The 18,112-nt window shown below is 43.1% G+C and overlaps 2 protein-coding genes and 2 pseudogenes across 2 annotated transcripts; 2 read left to right on the top strand and 2 right to left on the bottom strand.

The window, feature by feature from the left end:
• The first annotated feature begins 5,637 nt into the window (after nucleotides 1-5,637).
• LOC136552259 (uncharacterized) lies at nucleotides 5,638-6,551 on the top strand. Its single transcript, XM_066543786.1, has one exon. It carries the CDS (start codon nucleotides 5,964-5,966, stop codon nucleotides 6,330-6,332), a length of 369 nt encoding a protein of 122 aa, XP_066399883.1. The 5' UTR covers nucleotides 5,638-5,963; the 3' UTR covers nucleotides 6,333-6,551.
• Nucleotides 6,552-6,680: 129 nt separating this feature from the next.
• Nucleotides 6,681-8,608, bottom strand: LOC136548881 (uncharacterized; annotated as a pseudogene).
• LOC136550093 (U11/U12 small nuclear ribonucleoprotein 31 kDa protein-like) lies at nucleotides 7,851-11,006 on the top strand. The gene has a single exon (XM_066541562.1). It carries the CDS (start codon nucleotides 8,869-8,871, stop codon nucleotides 9,667-9,669), a length of 801 nt encoding a protein of 266 aa, XP_066397659.1. The 5' UTR covers nucleotides 7,851-8,868; the 3' UTR covers nucleotides 9,670-11,006.
• A 93-nt stretch (nucleotides 11,007-11,099) lies between these two features.
• Nucleotides 11,100-17,250, bottom strand: LOC136550092 (protein NLP1-like; annotated as a pseudogene).
• Nucleotides 17,251-18,112: the final 862 nt, after the last annotated feature.

Genomic DNA, 18,112 nt, shown 5'->3' with positions numbered 1-18,112 from the left:
ACTTAGAGCATTTATCAAAAGAGAATTTACTCTATGACTAGTGTTGTGAGACTAATCTTTCTCTCTTAGTGATTTGTGTAGCCTCACTAAATGAGAATGTGTTTCTTGAATGGAGTGTTCTATCATAGGAAGATCATCAATCTAAAACTATGTGACGTGCTCTCTCTAGTTAATTTAGAATTGATTTATCTATTTTAGCCACTCACCATAATATGGCTTAAATATACCATTTTTGACTTAATTGACCAATCATGCACATTTACATTTCCATTCCACTCTAAAGAATGTGCATGAGGGTTTAAGGGAGATTTAGTCCATGTTATGAGGTTTCTTTATTTTAGTAACCCATTTGTCTTCCACACATGAAAGGTTACTAAATGAGAAACTAGTACTTGTGTTACTAATGCCCTCTTATGTTGAGCTTATTTATAGAAAATCAAGAAAAAGAGGTTGTGCTTGTTTAACTAAATAAATCACAAGCCCATGGTTACTCTTCACCTAAAGAAAGATGAGGTTGCTAGAGGCCAAAGAGACCAAATTCTCAGTTTGGATAAAATCAAGTTTGAGGTTGAGTTGAATAAGCTATATTGGAAGAATTCACAAGACTACAAGTATCAATAAGAGAACTAAATGGAAATAACATCTTATGAGCATTCTCAACCAAATTCACCTCAAGATTGAACAAGAAGAAGAGAAGAATTGGAAATTATCAAATCAGTCTAGAAAATTAAAATTCTGAATTGGCTGCCATCAAGCATGGATTTGAAAGTTTAAATACTGATGAATTGGCCTAAAACTTTGTGAGCATGCTATACATATATAGTACTTATTTCTGTACAGTTGGCATGAAGATTGGTTTAGAAGAAAGTCAGTTTTGAGTTGAATTCTGTCAGCTTTAGCACTACAGTTTCAGACCTTAGCAGTTTTGGTAAAAAATTGATTTGACTGACCAAATAGAGTCCAAATGAGCTAAAATTTTCATAGCAGTTAGAGGATTCATGAGTGCACATTTTAGTCAAATTTCATGCATATTGGACTAGTGGTATGAGGGATATGATTTTTTCTCCAAGGAAGATAGAATCTGAAAACTAACTATATATTCAATAAGATTAAGTTGGCTCTAAAGTTGGTCATGAAGAATCAGTATAAATGATAAGCATCAGTTTGGTCTAAAGGAGTTGCAATGAAAGAGAAAGACTCACACAAGGGTCCAAATAGTTGCAATCAAAATACAAGAAGCATCAAGTAATTGCAACCGATTGGAACTAGAAGAAATCAGTTATAGGCTTTCAGGAACAACAACTGAGATCAATTGAAACAAGATGAAACTAGTTGACTTCTATAGTAACAAGTAGCAGTAATAGGCTACAATCAGTTGGAACTCTTTAAAATCAATTGGAAGCAACTAAAACCAGCTGAAACTAATTGGATTGCATGCAGCTTGAAGGAGTTTAAGATTAGTTGGAATATAGTGTAAACTTCTCCCTTAACCTTATGTTATTGATGTGCATGAAGGCGCTTTGTGTACCCTTATATGCACAAATTGAGGGGGAGTTTAGTCTATGTCTTGTGGGACTAATGGTTTCTCTCAAGTGTATGTTATGTAGTCCCACACATGGGAAAAAGGAGGATGGATGGTTCCTTTGGATTTCTAGGTGTTTTACAATTATTATAGGGGTCTTGGTCTTTATAAACCAAGTGCTCCCGGTTTATTGTCGAATGCCCCAATCATTTAGTGGAACTAGATTTGAATGAGTTGGAGAAAAGAATTGAAGAGTGGGCTTTCGTTACTATTTCTCCTCTCTAGAGCTCATCAAGTGCACATGGATCCATCCCATTGATCACCAAAGACATTATCCACAAAGAGTGGTAACTCCTAGTTCGCAATTGGCAAATTTCATGAATTTTACCTTTTGCTCTGTATGTGAGTTGCCTTAGTTATAGGAAGAACTAGGAACCTAATATGGATCTTGGATGATCACAAGAGCTCAATTTTACCACATTTCATCGAGTGAGAACTATAGCCATCCAAATCATTGAAGTCTCACTTATGATGGTCATATTGATGAAAATTTGTGTGGTGATCTATCTACCTTGGTGGTGGTATGTTTTCTTTGGCAAAAATCTCAATTGTTGCAAATTTGTTATGCCTTGACCAAGATATAGGATGAACTCCTATAGACTCTTAAACCGATTCAAGTGTATTCACAAGTATTTCGAGTACTTGATGCACATATTAAGAGGGAGCCCATTCTATGTCTTATGTTTTTGAGACTAACCTTTTCTTTTAGTGAATTTATAGTCTCTCAATGAGAACGAGTTTCGCAATGGTATGCTACATTGACTCAATCCAAATTGGTAAAGTTATCTCTCATATTCATTTGGATTGCAATTTTATCTCTTGTGTAGCTACTCTCCATAATATAGCTTAAATTTCCTTGTTTGGACTTAATTGACCAAAATCGCATATGTTCTTGCCTTCCACATATATATATGTATGCACTATCAAAAGGGGGGAATTTAGTCTATGTTATGAGGTTTGGCAATTAATGATCTACATTTCTTCCACATCCAAAATGACCACTAGTTGTGAAACTCTAGCTTATGTAATTTAATGCTATCTCTTATCTTTATAAGCATTCCCTAGGTGACATTATGAGATACAAGAATCCATTTCAATTGGCATCAACTTGTGAAGACTCTCCTTCAAGTGGTGTCAAAACTATGAAGATCATATTTCAATTGGTATTAGTGGATAATCTTTCAATTCAGTATATCAAGAAATATGTCTTCAGTTGGTATCTCAAAATGACAAGAAAAGCTAGCAATAGAATTTCAAACAAGATCAAGCACAAGTTTGTGAAATCTTTATGAAGGTTATGATTAAAAGAGATGGGCACAAATGAAATCTTTTTGCATTATGCCAAGCCCATCAAAGCACTAAATTCAAAATATCATGATAACTATGGAGATTATGAGGCTTAGAACAAAGGTATATCGCTCTACGAACTCTTGTACTATCTTTGTGCATCTAGGCCCTTACATGCTAGTGTGTGCATATGTATACAATATTTTAAGTCACACCATGAGTTTGTTCTTGTGGTGACGATTAGAGAATTATTTAGATATTTGGTTGATATCTCTTGTGGTGATGGCATAAGTCAGTTTCATGTTAAAAGTCTCATCTAAGTGAGGTATGAGCCAAATATGCTGACTTCTCAAGAATCTTGACTTAACATGTTACATACTTTGTTTGGTAGAAAACTTAGGAGAGAAATCATATATGCTGAACTTTTACCTACCTCTTGTCCACACTTGTCTACCATTATTTCCTCCTTTTGGTGGAGAGATCCTTTTTGGAGATTAATGCCAAAGAGGGAGAAATATTGGGAGAGAGTGTATGGGAAAGAGATCGATATGAGGATTTAAAGGGGTAAAAGGGAGGCATATAAGATTTTTCAATTTTTATTGTGTGGTGTGTGCAAGATAGTTTAAATTGATACTCTTGATAAGGACCGTATATGCTAGTGTGTGATGTTCATGCCTTGAATGATATATTGTTTATTTTCTCTGACTGCCACTATGCGGTAGTGCCGCGCTCACTCACGGAAGTGCCACGCAAGACATCTTCAGAAACTTCTTGAGTGCATGAACTACCATGAGCATCACATTTATCATGATGGCACCTTGCACCCCACGGATGCTAAGATATAGGAGAGTTCCCACACTTTTATCTTGAATATGTGCATTTGTCATTTGAGGCCAAAATTTAAATTCCTTTCAATGCACACATTTAGGGGGAGCTCACTATATCATATGATTCAAAATCTTATTATTTATCAATCTCTTGTAAACTTTAATTGTGTTATCATCAATCACCAAAAAGGAAGAGATTGTAAGTGCATCTAGCCCTTTAGTGCATTTTGGTAAATTGAATGACAACACCATTAAAGGTCTAACAAGTTTGCTAGGTGTTGAATAGGAAATTGAGTTTATTGCATACACTTGTGGATTGTGGAATAAGAAGTGCATCAAAGGTTCAACAAGAAGGCAAACTTGATGATATGCCACATAGTATTGTAATGAATGCCAAATTGTTTATTGTTGTATTGAAAGATTACGAAAACAATCTAGTTCAAGCAAAATACAACAATGGAAATGGAATCAATGAAATGGCTTTTATGTTGTGGGATATCATAGCATCATGTGAAAACAAGCATATTTGGCAAATGGCAAATTAGACATGAGTTGATGGTTTTGGATTGGTCTCTATAATGGCTTGCATTGCACGAACAAGAAGAGTTGGATAGCGGACTAGCTTTGATCAAGGATTAAAAATGAATCAAGAGTGTATAAGTGAGGAAATGTTAAGCAAAGGTGAAATGACAAAGGAGACAATGTATAATGGATATAAGATGTTCTCTATATTAGATTGCTTGTATGGATAAAGATTTGAAAAATCACTTTGCATTGATTTGATCAAGCTAGAAGTATGAAGATAGATATTCAAGTGAGTATTAGGAGTGTCAAGCCAAAATGAAGAGGACATAAGGAATCATGAATTGGCTTGACCATATTGATGTTGATTCATATATGTCTTTATGTGAATCAAACTAAAGCTTGATTGGTCTCAACATTCATATCTAGAAGATATTCAAGCAAGGTCATACTATTGAAGAAATAATTTTTCAATGGATGTTTAATATGATGTGACTTGTGTATGGCTTGATAAGGTGAAGATAGCAAGAAAAGGGCTTCAAAGAACTAAGCGAAGGTGAAGGGCAAGCGATGGCTTGAGGACCAAGGTGCCATGGCTAAGGTGAAGAAGAGAGTACTTACATTGAGTCGAGGAACTAATCAAGCTATAAGGAGTAATATTGTGTTGAGGATCAAATCATTAGTAGAAGTGACTTAAAGCCATGAGGTGAACTCATATGTATGGAAATGGTTCAAGTTACATGCTCAAGATATGTTTGCTCGAAGAAATGAGACAGATATTTGCAAAGCCTTTATGAAGTGATATTGAGAAAGAGGATAATACATGCGATGGTGAAACCCCCAATTATAAAAGGATCCGGTGACCAACTCAAAGGTGTTTAAATTCTTTGATGTTTTGAATTTGAGTTTAGAAAAAGCCATACTATAAAGGGAGATACAATGCACAAGTTTTAATGTGCAACCAAGTGCTCATTTATCCATCAAATATCCTTAAAGCCTTAGCCAAGACAGCAAGCTTTACAATCCTATCTTTTGTGTTGCACTGCCCAGGTATCTTTTGTGTTAGCCAAGTGGAATAGGCTCTACACTACCCAGGAATATCAATAATTTGCTCGATCTACTTTTCCTCGGACAATTTTGAATTGTAGTGCGAGCTTATCTGTAAGAGCAGCATTGCCGCACTTTAGTGAGACAGTGCCACAGTACGGCAGTGCTGCACCTTGAGAGTAACAGTGCCATACCTAGAAAAGTTTGTTTTAAATAGGCCTATTCACTCTTCCTCTATGCTGACATAAGGTCCTTTCAAAGGGTTTGTTCGGTTAGGGTGAATTGAGCTAGGAAATTATTCCAGCCGATCAAAATTATACAAATTAAATCAGGAATTGTTCCATGTGACAGTTCCTGGTCAAAGGAACCAGCCCTAAAAAAAAAGGCAACCTAGCGAGTCGTCGAGTCGGGTCAGCTGGCCGACGACAGGGAGCCTCGCCTCCGGCGCCGCCACGGCCCGCGGTGATCACCCAATTCCACCACACTGCCTCCTCCTAGTTCCTCCGACTACCACTCTGTTCCCGCCACCACCCGCTTGCGCCCACGAGCTCGCTCGTTGCGCCGTCGGTCACGTCAACGGCCGCGCCCTCTAGTCGTTCGACGAAACGCCACCGCTGACGCGTCCGCTGCACGCGCAGTCGCGCTTCCATCTTCTTCCGCCACCCCGCAGTTCCTAGCCGGAGGGAGGCCACCGATCCATGTCCGTCGCCAAGCGCTACGTGCTGCGCCTCTTCATCTCGCTCAAGTACGTGACGGCGAACGTGGTGGACCGGCAGAGCGGCCGCATCGTGACGACCGCCTCGACCGCGGAGCGGCCCCTGCGAGACGGGCTGGAGTGCGGCCGCGCCTGCAACGCCAAGGCGGCGGCAGCCGTCGGCGAGGTGCTCGCCATGCGCCTCAAGGTGGACGGCCTCGCGCGGGAGCCCATATACGCCAACGCGGAGAAAGAGGTCGCGAAGAAAGGGTTCAAGAACCAGACCAAGGTCTGGGCTATCCTCAACGCGCTGCGCAGTCACGGAGTCAACCTCCACATCGACGACAATGGCGACCACAGGCCACACGTCTGAAACAACTATCAGTTCACCAGTTTGTTCCTCGGACTCACAAAAGTAATAAATTTGAATTTGAGCATGTTGATTGTGACGTGCTGTTATATGTTGCTTCAGTAGCCTTGCCCTTGACTCTCAGTTAATTGAACACTATAGCTTTCTGTGTGTAGCAATATCACTGCTCAAACTTCTGTGTAATCTGCTACTTTGATATCATCTAACTCTCAGACCACTTAACAGATATCAGAAAAAGGAGGAAATGAACCAGTAATTCACCAAAAGGTCATGCAGGATAAGTGCCCTATTAGGAAGGAAATTGACACCCAATGGTGTTTTGGTAGTCAAAAAGGGTGCACAGGTTTGATAGATACAAAAGACCCAATAACTGATAACTTTTACTTAGTAGCAAACCACAGTTAAATTACAGAGCACCTTCACAGAACATGGTGCTGCAGCAGCAACTATAGCAAGACCCTCTCAGGCCCTAGAATTGCTGGCATAACTTTACTGACTAAGTGCCTCTAGGTTCTTGTATGCTTTGAGCTGATTCAAAGCACTATCCAGCAAAACCTTCTTACTGCCATTGATCACTCTCATTGACTGTTTGAGCTCAATCTTGGCTGCAATCAGCTCGTTTTGCAGTTTCTTGATCTTCAGCTCATCCCTGATCTTCTCGAGGCCCCTGATCTTCTCCTCAATGAAATGTAGGCTCTCATGGTCTGGTTGAACTCCTGATGGTACCAAAGCCCAGGGCATGTCATCTTGTAATGGTGGAGCAGAGGGTGTAGGGTGCCCACCTTGTGAACTGCTTCCTAGAACCAATATCATTTTCTGCAAACAAGTACAGGTGTTAGTTTCAGGTTTCGAAATCATGGTGAAGGCGGACTGTTAGACATAGTTAACCAGTATCTATGTCTGCTGCGCAGCTTTGTCAGATTTTGACATGGTTTTGTAGTCTAACACCATTTTAACTTCTGATAATATGCTTTGATCTGTGTCAAAGAACTTTCCTTCTATTTGGCATACTGTACACATTATAGTCCAGTGGATATTAAAGTATTCAAATTGAAATATATTCATCTAGAAAATTGACACCATGTTGCCATTCGTTCTACTCTATTATCATACAGCAAGTACCTGTTTGTGATCCTCAATTGGAGTATCAGGGTACACAGCTTTGACATTTTTTCTTCGTCTTCCTCTTCAGCCAGTGGCAAATCTCTGTTGGGTTCACCTTTCCAACCACCGTGATAATCCCACTGTTAACATCTCCCACAGAAGTTTCAATTCCTGTGTCACAAAAGAAAAATCTTTATTCTGATTTGCAGAATCGATATAGAGTGAGAGGAGATGAACAGTAAGAAAGGATGTACCACTGAAACTCCCAATGGACGCCATGGCCTTCTCCACCTTCCTGACGCAGCCAATGCAGCGGCAGTGCATCTCAACCTGGAACCTGGAACCTGAATCGCCTGGACGCTTCCTGTGAATGGAAGAACCAAATCCATCTGTCACTCCTGGTGATGGTGAGAAAAGGATCAGCAGAGGAATAAGAAGGTGAAGCCCCTCACTGTCGCCATGGTAGAGTCTTGAGCTTCTTCTGTGATGCTGTTCGCCGGCGGCAGCGATCAGAGTCTAGAGGCTGGATGTGGCAAGGGTCTCTTGCTTAAATGGCCTGACTGATGAGCGTGCGGCACTAGTTGCTTTGCTCGTTGGTCAGCTACCAGTTAATGGCAGGGAGCGGAGTTCCATGCAGTTTTGTGAATCAGAGGAGCCACCGGTTTGCATGCTTGACTGACCTGGCCGTTCGTTCACAGTTTCACACTAGCTGCTGTTTCATTCAGTCTTTTATGTTACATTCTTTTTTCTTTTTTTGCCCCCACGAGCACGGCTACGGCCGTTCGTTCACAGTTTCACACTAGCTGCTGTTTCATTCAGTCTTTTTCTGTTACATTCTTTTTTCTTTTTTTTGCCCCGACGAGCACGGCTACACCTACAATACTGTATATTTTACTGAAGCACTCCAAGTCGAAACACAATGGTTAAAATCACTCCAGGTTCATTTATGTGTACTCGCATTTTCCTTTTGCGACCAAGTGTTCCTATCATTCCTAGATCCTAATCGTTATGAATGTATAGTTATTATTTTGGGGAAAGGGGAAAAGATGATCGACAACTCACTCTTCTTCTGTGTCATGAGTGATGACATCATAGCGATAATGTCCTTCTAGGCTTCAAAGGTTGCGGAGAAATGCGGTAGACATATATACACTTCTTCGTGTTTCTTTTTCCATGTCTGTCCTTGTGGGTTGTACTCGTCAAAGTCAAACTACAGCACATACTCTCCAGCCTCCCCTGTTCTCTTGGGCTGCCTTGTAGCGGAATCTGGCCCGTAGAGATAAAATGAAGAAGAATCTGGCCCAACAGAACAGAGCAGAGCCTTAACCTGAGAAATTTCAGAACTTGGGTCCCCCGAGAAAGGGGAAGAGAGAACGGAGAGACCGAACAGAAAAGACCACGAAGCGGAAGCGCAGCCGCAGCCCGCAGGCACGACATGTCTCGCCGGCGGCGAGGAGGCTCCGATTCGGACGGCGAGGACGACAGCTTCCTCTACCGCTACCCGATCCCCTCCGCCGCCACCTCAGCAAGCGCCTCAGCGGGAGGCGGCGGCAAGCCCCGGGGCGGGGGCGGGGGCTCGGGCGGCCTCGCGCCGTCCAAATCCACCGTCTACGTGTCCAACCTAGACTTCGCGCTCACGAACTCCGACCTCCACCTTCTCTTCTCCCGATTCGGCCGCGTCGCGCGCGTCACCGTCCTCAAGGACCGTGAATCCCGCAGCAGCCGCGGCGTCGCCTTCGTCCTCTTCGTCAGCCGGGACGACGCCGCCGCGGCGGCCGCCGAGATGCATGGCAAGGTGCTCAACGGGCGCACGCTCTCCGCCTCCATCGCCGCCGACAACGGCCGCGCCGCGGAGTTCATCCGACGCCGCGTGTATCGGGACAAGTCGCGGTGCTACGAGTGCTGCGAGGAGGGCCACCTATCCTACGAGTGCCCCCGCAACCAGCTCGGGCCCCGCGAGAGGCCCGCACCGTCTAAGAAGTCGCGCCGCGGTGGTGGTGGTGGTGAGGGGGGCAGCGGTGGGCGTGGGCGCGGTCGCGGGGGCGAGGCTGATTGGCATTCGGATGACGATGAGGATGCTGCCGCCGCCGCGGCGTTCGAGGACGACAGGTGGGCGTCGGTGGTGGATACGAGGGGAGAGGAGGAGAAGGCGGCTTGGAAGGAAGAGGGAAAGGCGGCGAGGAAGGAGAAGAGGAAAGGCTACTTCAGCGACGAGAGTGCCGAGGACGATGACTAAGCTTCAGTGTATCTTGCTAACTAAGCTTCAGTGTATCCTGCTAAGGTTGTTGTGTTTTGACAATAGATCTGACGCGAGTTACGTGATCAACAGCTTTGTGTTTGAATCCTAGATTTTAAAATTTCAGAAGTTAATTGATGGCTGATTACTTGTTACTGACTTCGTCTTGTCACTGTATTGTTTCCCTGATTATTAAGCTTATTATTCATCTGAACAACATCCCTGGTTTGGCTACTATGACTTGTTGATAAAATGGCCATCCAAAAAAGAAATATTTAATCATTTCTCAGTTTAGGTCTAATATAATCAAATGCTTTTCAGAACTGCTGGTCATCATGCTTAGATTGTCTGTGCTCTTACTTCGATATTTTGTTAAGGACGCCATTTTTGCTTTTAGTAGCTTGTTGCCAGCTAAGATGGTTGCTAGCTGTGTATGGTTACTGCTTGGTTCTCAATTACTTCTTGTATATCAGTAGATTTTTATTGCTTTGCTCTTCTGATTAAATCTTCATATACCATTAAGGTATGCTTATTGCAATGAATTACTGTGCCTACTGCCTACACTGAGAAGGAACACATAAAGGCAGTATATTGTGCCCAGGTTTTGCTTAACTTATGCAATTCAGCTATTTCCAAAACAGCCCAATTCTTAATACATCATTTTCTGTTAGTTCATTTAACAAACTGACAATATTCATTTAGAGTTCTTACTTTTCAACATGTGATGAAAATATTGTGTTCTGATACCCTGTGCTTCTGTTGCAAGTTCTTGCTTTTTCTAGTGGATCACAGGACTGTTTTCACTTTGTTGATATAACTACAAGTGCATAGAGGTACTTAAATTGATACCTCAAAAAAGAGATGGAAACATCTCCATCTTGAAAGTTTAAACATTGTTAAATCTTGTAAACAAAGTTGAGCATGTCATTTCTCTTGTTGTCTCGTTAGTTGGTTACTAAATCATCTTGTTTATGGGTAAGTGCACTGTTGTTTAGGACAATGACCACAAACATTGTTGCAGTAAAAAAATCAGCATATCTACAGGTACTTTTTGGGAAGGTTTTAGAGCCAACCAAGCTGAGATTGGTTGGAATATAGTAATATACAATGTTGAATCCTTTGCCTTAAAACTTGACCAGCAACTCTGCCCTGTCAGGAATGTCTAGGTTCTGAATGTTTTGTAGGTATTCTGCTTTGGAAGAAAACTTCAAATCTTGAGTTGTAAGGATGGACTCCTGATGTCAGACTCTTGACTGATTAAGTTAGGACCAGTAATATTACTTCTTGTGCAATACTTTTGACTTTCGGTAATGTGAGATCATTTGAGGGCATGAGTGACGAATCATGATAACCACACAACTGGCCAGTATTCTCATCCAGGGCATGAGAATAAGGCAAGGAGAAAAAGGCAAATACACTAGAGAAACCTGTTTCTTTTTTTTTTGTTGTTGATTGTTGCTACATATGTAGTGTATTAGTTTCCTCCATCATTCTGCCATCTTTGGGTATTGACGTCTCAATTCTAGAAGCAGATTATTACTCTCTGCATATGAGATTTGGATGATGTGGTTGGCATGGTGTTCCTTCTGCTATTTGACTGCTGGTTCATAATGTAGAGGCATATTTCTGATGTGAACCTGTCAGTGAAAGGGTCTATATACATTGTATTCTGGCTACATATTGTATTCTAAGCTACACATATTTTACCCATGTACCGGAAACATGAAAATAAATGATTGCAGATTGCCAATTAACTTTAATTAAATATGTTGACACCAGTCACATCTGTGCTTCCGTATGCTGGTTATTAGAATAGTGGCATAATCTAATCTTTATATTGATACTAGGCAATTGACAATTTGACATACCAAACAGTTCACAAATGGAAGCTTCTTAATAAAAGGAAAACAATCTATAATGTCTACAGCAGCAGACGTTCTTTTAAAGAGGCCCATGATGTAGTGTACCATACAATGTTTTTTTTTAAATTTTTGCAAAGGACAAACAAATTGAACAAACTAAGTATCCTATCATCCTATTTCTAGATCTAATCCTTGCTGCAGAAAATTGTAATATCAGAAGCAGAATTTCATGTCCATTGAACAGAGCATGCTGGTCACTCAGGCGATGAAGGAATGCTGTGAGCCTGTGATCTTAAGGGACCATTGTAGCTGATCAATTATCAGAAAGAAGCCATCAAGGATTGTTGCACATCAGTATTCCAAGAACCAAAACATACTTGGAGTTGGAGCAAATCTGATTTGTAGATATGCTTCACCCTATCACCCTATTAATTCAATCAATTGCATTGTCATTCAGAGATTCAGGTTCATCAGTGAGTATTTACAAGCAATGCATGCTTACTTCGGTTTATCCTAATTCCTAGAATTGACTTTCCCATGGTCAAGTACTCTTGTTTGATCATCAGTTCCTAGCCTGAGCAACAGATCGAAGACTAATCGATCCTGGACTCCTGGAATCTTGGTTTCCCCTGCATCAGTTCTAACAGCAGAACTGGGACGTGGTGACACAAAGTACATTGCACAGGCTATCAACCCTGGACTCCTAGAATCTTGGTTTCCCCTGCATAAAACCAAGTGATCCAGGTTGAATTCTGATTAAACCTCACAAAGTGGTGAGGCTCATACTGTTGTCATGACAAACCAGTGTGACCAGTTGTGACCCTTGTAGCTGGACTAATAGCTAAATGAACTGAAATTTTGATTGTTTGGATATCTGCTAGTTTGTATACATGAAGGCACTCCTGTAGATCTACATCACATGTCATCAAGACCCATTCTGAATCATCATCCAAGTACTTTAAAACCAAGTGGTTTGTTTCTACTATACTCAATCGTTTTGCTATTTCATGCTTCAGTTCTTGAAAACTGCACTCTGGATTCAGTCTGAATCTTACCTTTTCTGAGCCAAATGTTGCCTTTACTCTCATATTTGCATCTGTGTTCTGCTTAGGGTTGGGGGACGACGGGCTTCGAGAAGAATGATGTCCACCATTAGCCTTTTCAGTAACATCCTGTAGAAGATCAATTGGAGCCTCATGAACTGAGAAATGCTCATATAATGAAGGGTTTTCTGTTTGCAGAGTCTGAATAGAGCTGTCTTTCACAGGATTTTCTGACTTCATCATTATACCCTGTTGTGCATGTTTTGTTGCACCACCGCTACATGAGGGGCTTGACTTAGAACTGTGTCTGCAAGAGGAGTGTGAGTGTGAAGTTGATGGCACATTGCTACTTGACTTGTGGGGTTGGTGCTTGTTGAAGTCGGTGAGATTGCTCTGGTTAGTTGGAGGAACCGTGACGCTTCCTGACAAATTGTTGTCAGATGATATTGAGGTCTTTGTGAGATCCTTGTACAGGGTGTTTAGCTGGAAAGCTGTCTCTGCTCCATGAACTGAATCAATGATCTTTTGAAGCTTTCTTAGAGAGTGGTCTACCTTCTTGATCTTTCGTGATGGCCAGCGGGTTATACCATGCTGCCTGCATATTCTTTTGAGGGTCGTAGGGCACACTGTGGGAGATAAAAAAAAGGTTAGTATGTTTGCAACCAGATCAAACCATATATAAGCATGCTGTCATAAAAGATGCTATCACAATCTGGAGATGCAATACACACATGATAAGGATGCTGTCTGCCCCTTGCCTGGAAGAAATAATTTTACCTATGTTGACTCACGAAGGAAGGGCGGGCCTGGTGCAAGCGGTAGAGTCTTACCGTCTGTGACCGGAAGGTCCCGGGTTCGAGTCGCGGTCTCCTCGCATTGCACATGCGAGGGTAAGGCTTGCCACTAACACCCTTCCCCAGACCCTGCACAGAGCGGGAGCTCTCTGCACTGGGTATGCCCTTTATGTTGACTCACGAAGCTCTAAATCCATCTATTCTAATTCTGGAAAACATCATATCATGTCACTCTGATAAGTTAGTTTGTGGGCTTATTTTGGAATGTACTCCGTATGTCTTCCTACGTGTATGCCATAATTGCCATCATGATAAGTTTGTTTGAAGGGCGGGCCTGGTGCAAGCGGTATAGTCTTACCGCCTGTGACCGGAAGGTCCCGGGTTCGAGTCGCGGTCTCCTTGCATTGCACAGGCGAGGGTAAGGCTTGCCACTAATACCCTTCCCCAGACCCCGCACAGAGCGGGAGCTCTCTGCACTGGGTACGCCCTTTATAAGTTAGTTTGTGGGCCTAATGGTGAGATCATCATATTAATCATTTCATAATGTCTATGCAGAGTGTTTTGTTTTATCTGGTTGCTTTTTAACTGTAAGCAATGATTGAGACTGTATGAGACTGATCAATTCAATTCTAGGCTATGTGCACTGTTTGCTCAATCAGCTAGAAACCATAAGGTTGATCTGCTTGCTGATTTTTTATATTATTATTTGTTATGTCAGTTCTTCGAAGTTGACTTTCTGCTGTGCTGTACTTGCATTATGTCTCTTCATGTTCATGTGCTTTCTATATATGGGGCCTAGTGGACTAGTGGTATACTATACATGGAAAGGAAACACAAATCACGATAAGGCTGATAAGAATGTTCATCTTCTGTCTATGGGATCCATGTGATGGTTGACCCTCAGATGGGAAGTAACACTATATTATTGCTTAATCAGATTAGCATGCTGGCTGCATTAGTTGTACCGCTATAATTAAATGGCTGATGGTATCTATGGAAGAAGTAAACTATCCTTTGCTGAATCTTTCATTTATCTGATGATTCACTCACCTCCAAGGCTCCTTGCTGCATCTTTCAGGCTACCAGCGAAGTACTGCCGAAGAACCTCCAAACTAATGGTCTTCTCGGCCTTTGTACGCCTTTTTGCCTTGCTGCCTTCAGCAGTTGCCTGAATACCAGATAGAGATGGACCCTGTCCCCCAGGTGAGAACATTCCATGCATCTGCAATGCAGCTAACTCGGATTCTTGCTGTGAAGTTCCTGCCAGACTTGTCCAAGAGGCCTCTCCTCTACGATCTGCTGAATTGCCTCCAAAGGACAACTCCTCAACTTTGTCCTTCCCATGAGGAGTAAAAGAGTTCAGTTCGTTCATTTCCAGCATTGCTTCGTCTTCCATCTCTCTATCTGTGACTACACGTAGAGTGTGGCAAACACTTTGCATGGTGCCTGACAAGGAGTCCAGCACTGTCTTCTGTTCCTCCAGTGCTTCACAATCTGTTGGCAGAAAGAATTCCAGCACGAAGTCTGCTGTCCCAGTGCGTGTGCACCGCAGTCGGATCGCCACTGCACCTTTTAACTTGAAGATCTTGGCATGGTGAGACAAGGGGTATTCCAATTTAGTTGAGGATCCAATGTCTGGCAAGAAGCATGGCTGGTTTGTTGTGAAGGCCTTCCCTGCCACCCCCTCCCCATGCAGCAGGTGGTGCTCTGAGCAGGCCTCATGGAAGCCCCGCATCTCGGCTTCATTCACAAAGCATGCTTCGTCAATGGTGGAAATGCAGTACCGGTAGTTCTCGTCGGAATGTCGGCTGCCTCGTTTCCCTTGTTGAGCACATGTGACCCATGTCTGAGCTAATGGCAGCTTGTGGGCCAGGCAGGCTGCTCTCAGGACCTCCAGTATCTCTGGTAAAGCATCTTTGTAGGAAGCAGTGCTGAACTGATGGATAATCAATAAGAGGGGCCATGAAGTCATGAGTGAGCACTTGCTTTATATGTGCTAGGGTAGGTAAATAGAAACGTGCAAAGTTTTTTTCTTCACCAACATGCAATTTAAGTAGATTTCCATATCATGCCTATAAGTTGGAATATAGAGGTCCTGAGATTCTTATTTTTGTAAAAATGAGGTATTTGCCAAAATTCAAAGCTGCAACACAATGAGTGTATAATTTCTTTTCTGCTCACCTTTATGCGTGGAATGCTCGAAACTTCTGTACTTCTGAGATTAACTGCCTGCAAAGACCCTTGTCATCATTAGGAAACCCCAGACCTGGAAACACTATTGATTTTCTACAGCAATAATTGTCATGCAGGTACTTCAATCAAGGTGACATCAGTGGTCAAACTGCTGTTTTCTTTTCCTGCACTAAGCTGGTGATTTTTTCTCCTAACCTAACGCACTTGCTGTATACTACTCTGAACTTTCAGGGGCAGTGAGATTGAGGTCTCATACCTGGAGAGCACTGCAGATGGTGTTGAGCTCAGAGGTGAAGTTGAGCTTCTGCCTTGTCATGATCAGCTCGATGACGCCGAGGCAATTGTAGCTTCCTTTCTCGAACACTGGCAGCCCCATGGTGCCGTGTACATCGAGGTACTGTGCATCCCTTACCCTGGGATACTCGTAGCTGGTGAAGTACCTGATGTCCGGCGACCACTCGGGGAGCCTGCCGATGAAGACCCTCCCTGGCAGCCCCGGTGTGTCCCCTGAATTAATGTCAGCCGAGAACTGGTACTTGGTGGACACCTCCCTGAACCGGATGAGGCTGTCGGAGCGGTGGTCGAGCGTGAACGGCTGACCACTGGTGGTCAGCACCAGCTTCCCGTCATCGCGGTTGACTGGCACCCAGAGCTGCACGAGGACATCGCCGTCGCTCTGCGTGTCCTGGATGTAGGACAGGGCCTGGCTGAACCGCTCCCGCATGGAGGAGGGGCTTGCGCCGCCCGTCTGAATCCACCAGCTGGCGTTCGTGGCCGGCGCCGCCGTCGTCGTCACTGTGGTGGCTGTCGCGTCAGCCGAGAAGAAGGCCGAGGGTGGAGGAAACGCTACCGAGTTGGGCGAGCGCGAGACCACCTCGAGCCAGCCGTTATCGCCAGACAGTAGCTGCTCAAGGAGATCCAAGTCGACGGCCCCCATACCTTCGGACGTGGTGCGTGCCACGGAGATGCTCGGAAGCTGCGGGTCTCCTCCCTCTTCCATGCAGATGCAGGTAACTCTCCCTTCAGAACCTGCTTACACAGTTCATCACGAACGCACTGCATCAGTGGTAGCTATGATCTTGGTAACAATAACAACAACACTTGGGCATGCAAAGCCAGGGTGCTTCACTTCTGTTCTGCTGGAGATCAAGAAGCAAGGCTCCATGCACATCTTGGACTAGGAAACCATGGGGACATGGGAATCCTTGGGAGATTTTTGCGCTGAGCATCGGATTGCAGGGTGTGGGTGGTAGGCAAGAACACATCATTTTCAATGGAAAGCAAGCAGCGAAAGAGATTGGTAGAGAGGTAGCAAGTAGCTCACTGTTAATCACACCCCTGACGCCTCCCTCTTGTCATCAAAAAGGGCTCCCGTTCTCCTCTCTTCCTCCTGGTCCTGGATTAGCAAGGTGCTAGCCTCCACTAGGTAGCTCTACGCTGCTCAGCTCAACTCGCCGCCGGAAAAGGCTCGGTGCTCCACCCGAGCATCTAGTGGATCCTGCTGCTGCTGCTGCTGCTGTGAGACGGAAAGGAGAACAAGAAATTTGCTTGGCCTGTCCTGGCTTGGTTTTGCCCTTCTTTTTCTGGTGTTGTCGTAACAACAAAGGCTGTGGGGCCACCATGGCAATTTTGTTTTTCTTTATTTGTTAGAATCTTTCCCTCTCACGGAGAGCCCAGCTGCACCAGCACCACACAGGAATCCAACCATACGTCCATACCCGCTTCCATATAAAGTCAAAACTTGCTAGAGTGATTATGCAGCCTCAGAAGGATTCCTTGGTAAGAAATCCTCTCTTTCACAATACCACGGGTGGTTTTTGAGATTTTAAAAAATGGTGGTTTGCAAACAGGAGGAACTGGGGACGGCTGTTTTTTACGTATAATATAAACAATTACTTGTTGGTCTGAGTCCCTAACTGTCTATTCATGCTGTGGTATATTTTGGGAATTTTGTAGAAAAAAGTAGCTTGTCCTTGTAACTATTTTTGAATAGCTCACACATTCATTTGTCAATTCTGATTTCGGGGCCACAAGCATGACCACTGAAATGCAGGCAAAAGGCCTAACCTGTAACCTCAGTGGTGACAACATAGAGGGGGATCAGGGGTGGTGTACTGATTGGGGATTCTAGCATATATTGGTGTAGGGCCAACCAAATTTGTCCTCTATACTCAAAGAAAGGCAAACCACAGATTTCGGGACAACTGTTTCAGAAAAGGTAGGAGTTTTAAGTATGTAAAATGTCCCCACTACCTGGCCATCAAATACATGGTTCTGTCTGGCAGAAAAATTCATAGCAGAAAAAAAAAGTTTATTCTGATTGTCTCAACTTATTATATGGTATCATTATCGTCACTGTTAATGGTTACCTTTTCTTTTACTTTGAAACAAATGAATGGATACATTTGAAGTTATGCTGTCATCTCCTTTGTTTCTAATTATATGTCCAAGCTAAAAGGAACCACTTTTCCAAATACTTATGTAAAAAATGTTTAGACACTTCTGTTAAAAAGGAGAGGCAAAATGATACACCTCATCCTAGATCACGGTA

The sequence above is a fragment of the Miscanthus floridulus genome, chromosome 4 (assembly GCF_019320115.1).
Source record: "Miscanthus floridulus cultivar M001 chromosome 4, ASM1932011v1, whole genome shotgun sequence".
Classification (NCBI taxonomy): Eukaryota; Viridiplantae; Streptophyta; class Magnoliopsida; order Poales; family Poaceae; genus Miscanthus; species Miscanthus floridulus.
Note: the sequence above shows the minus strand (reverse complement) of the source record. Positions and strands in the feature narration are given on the sequence as shown.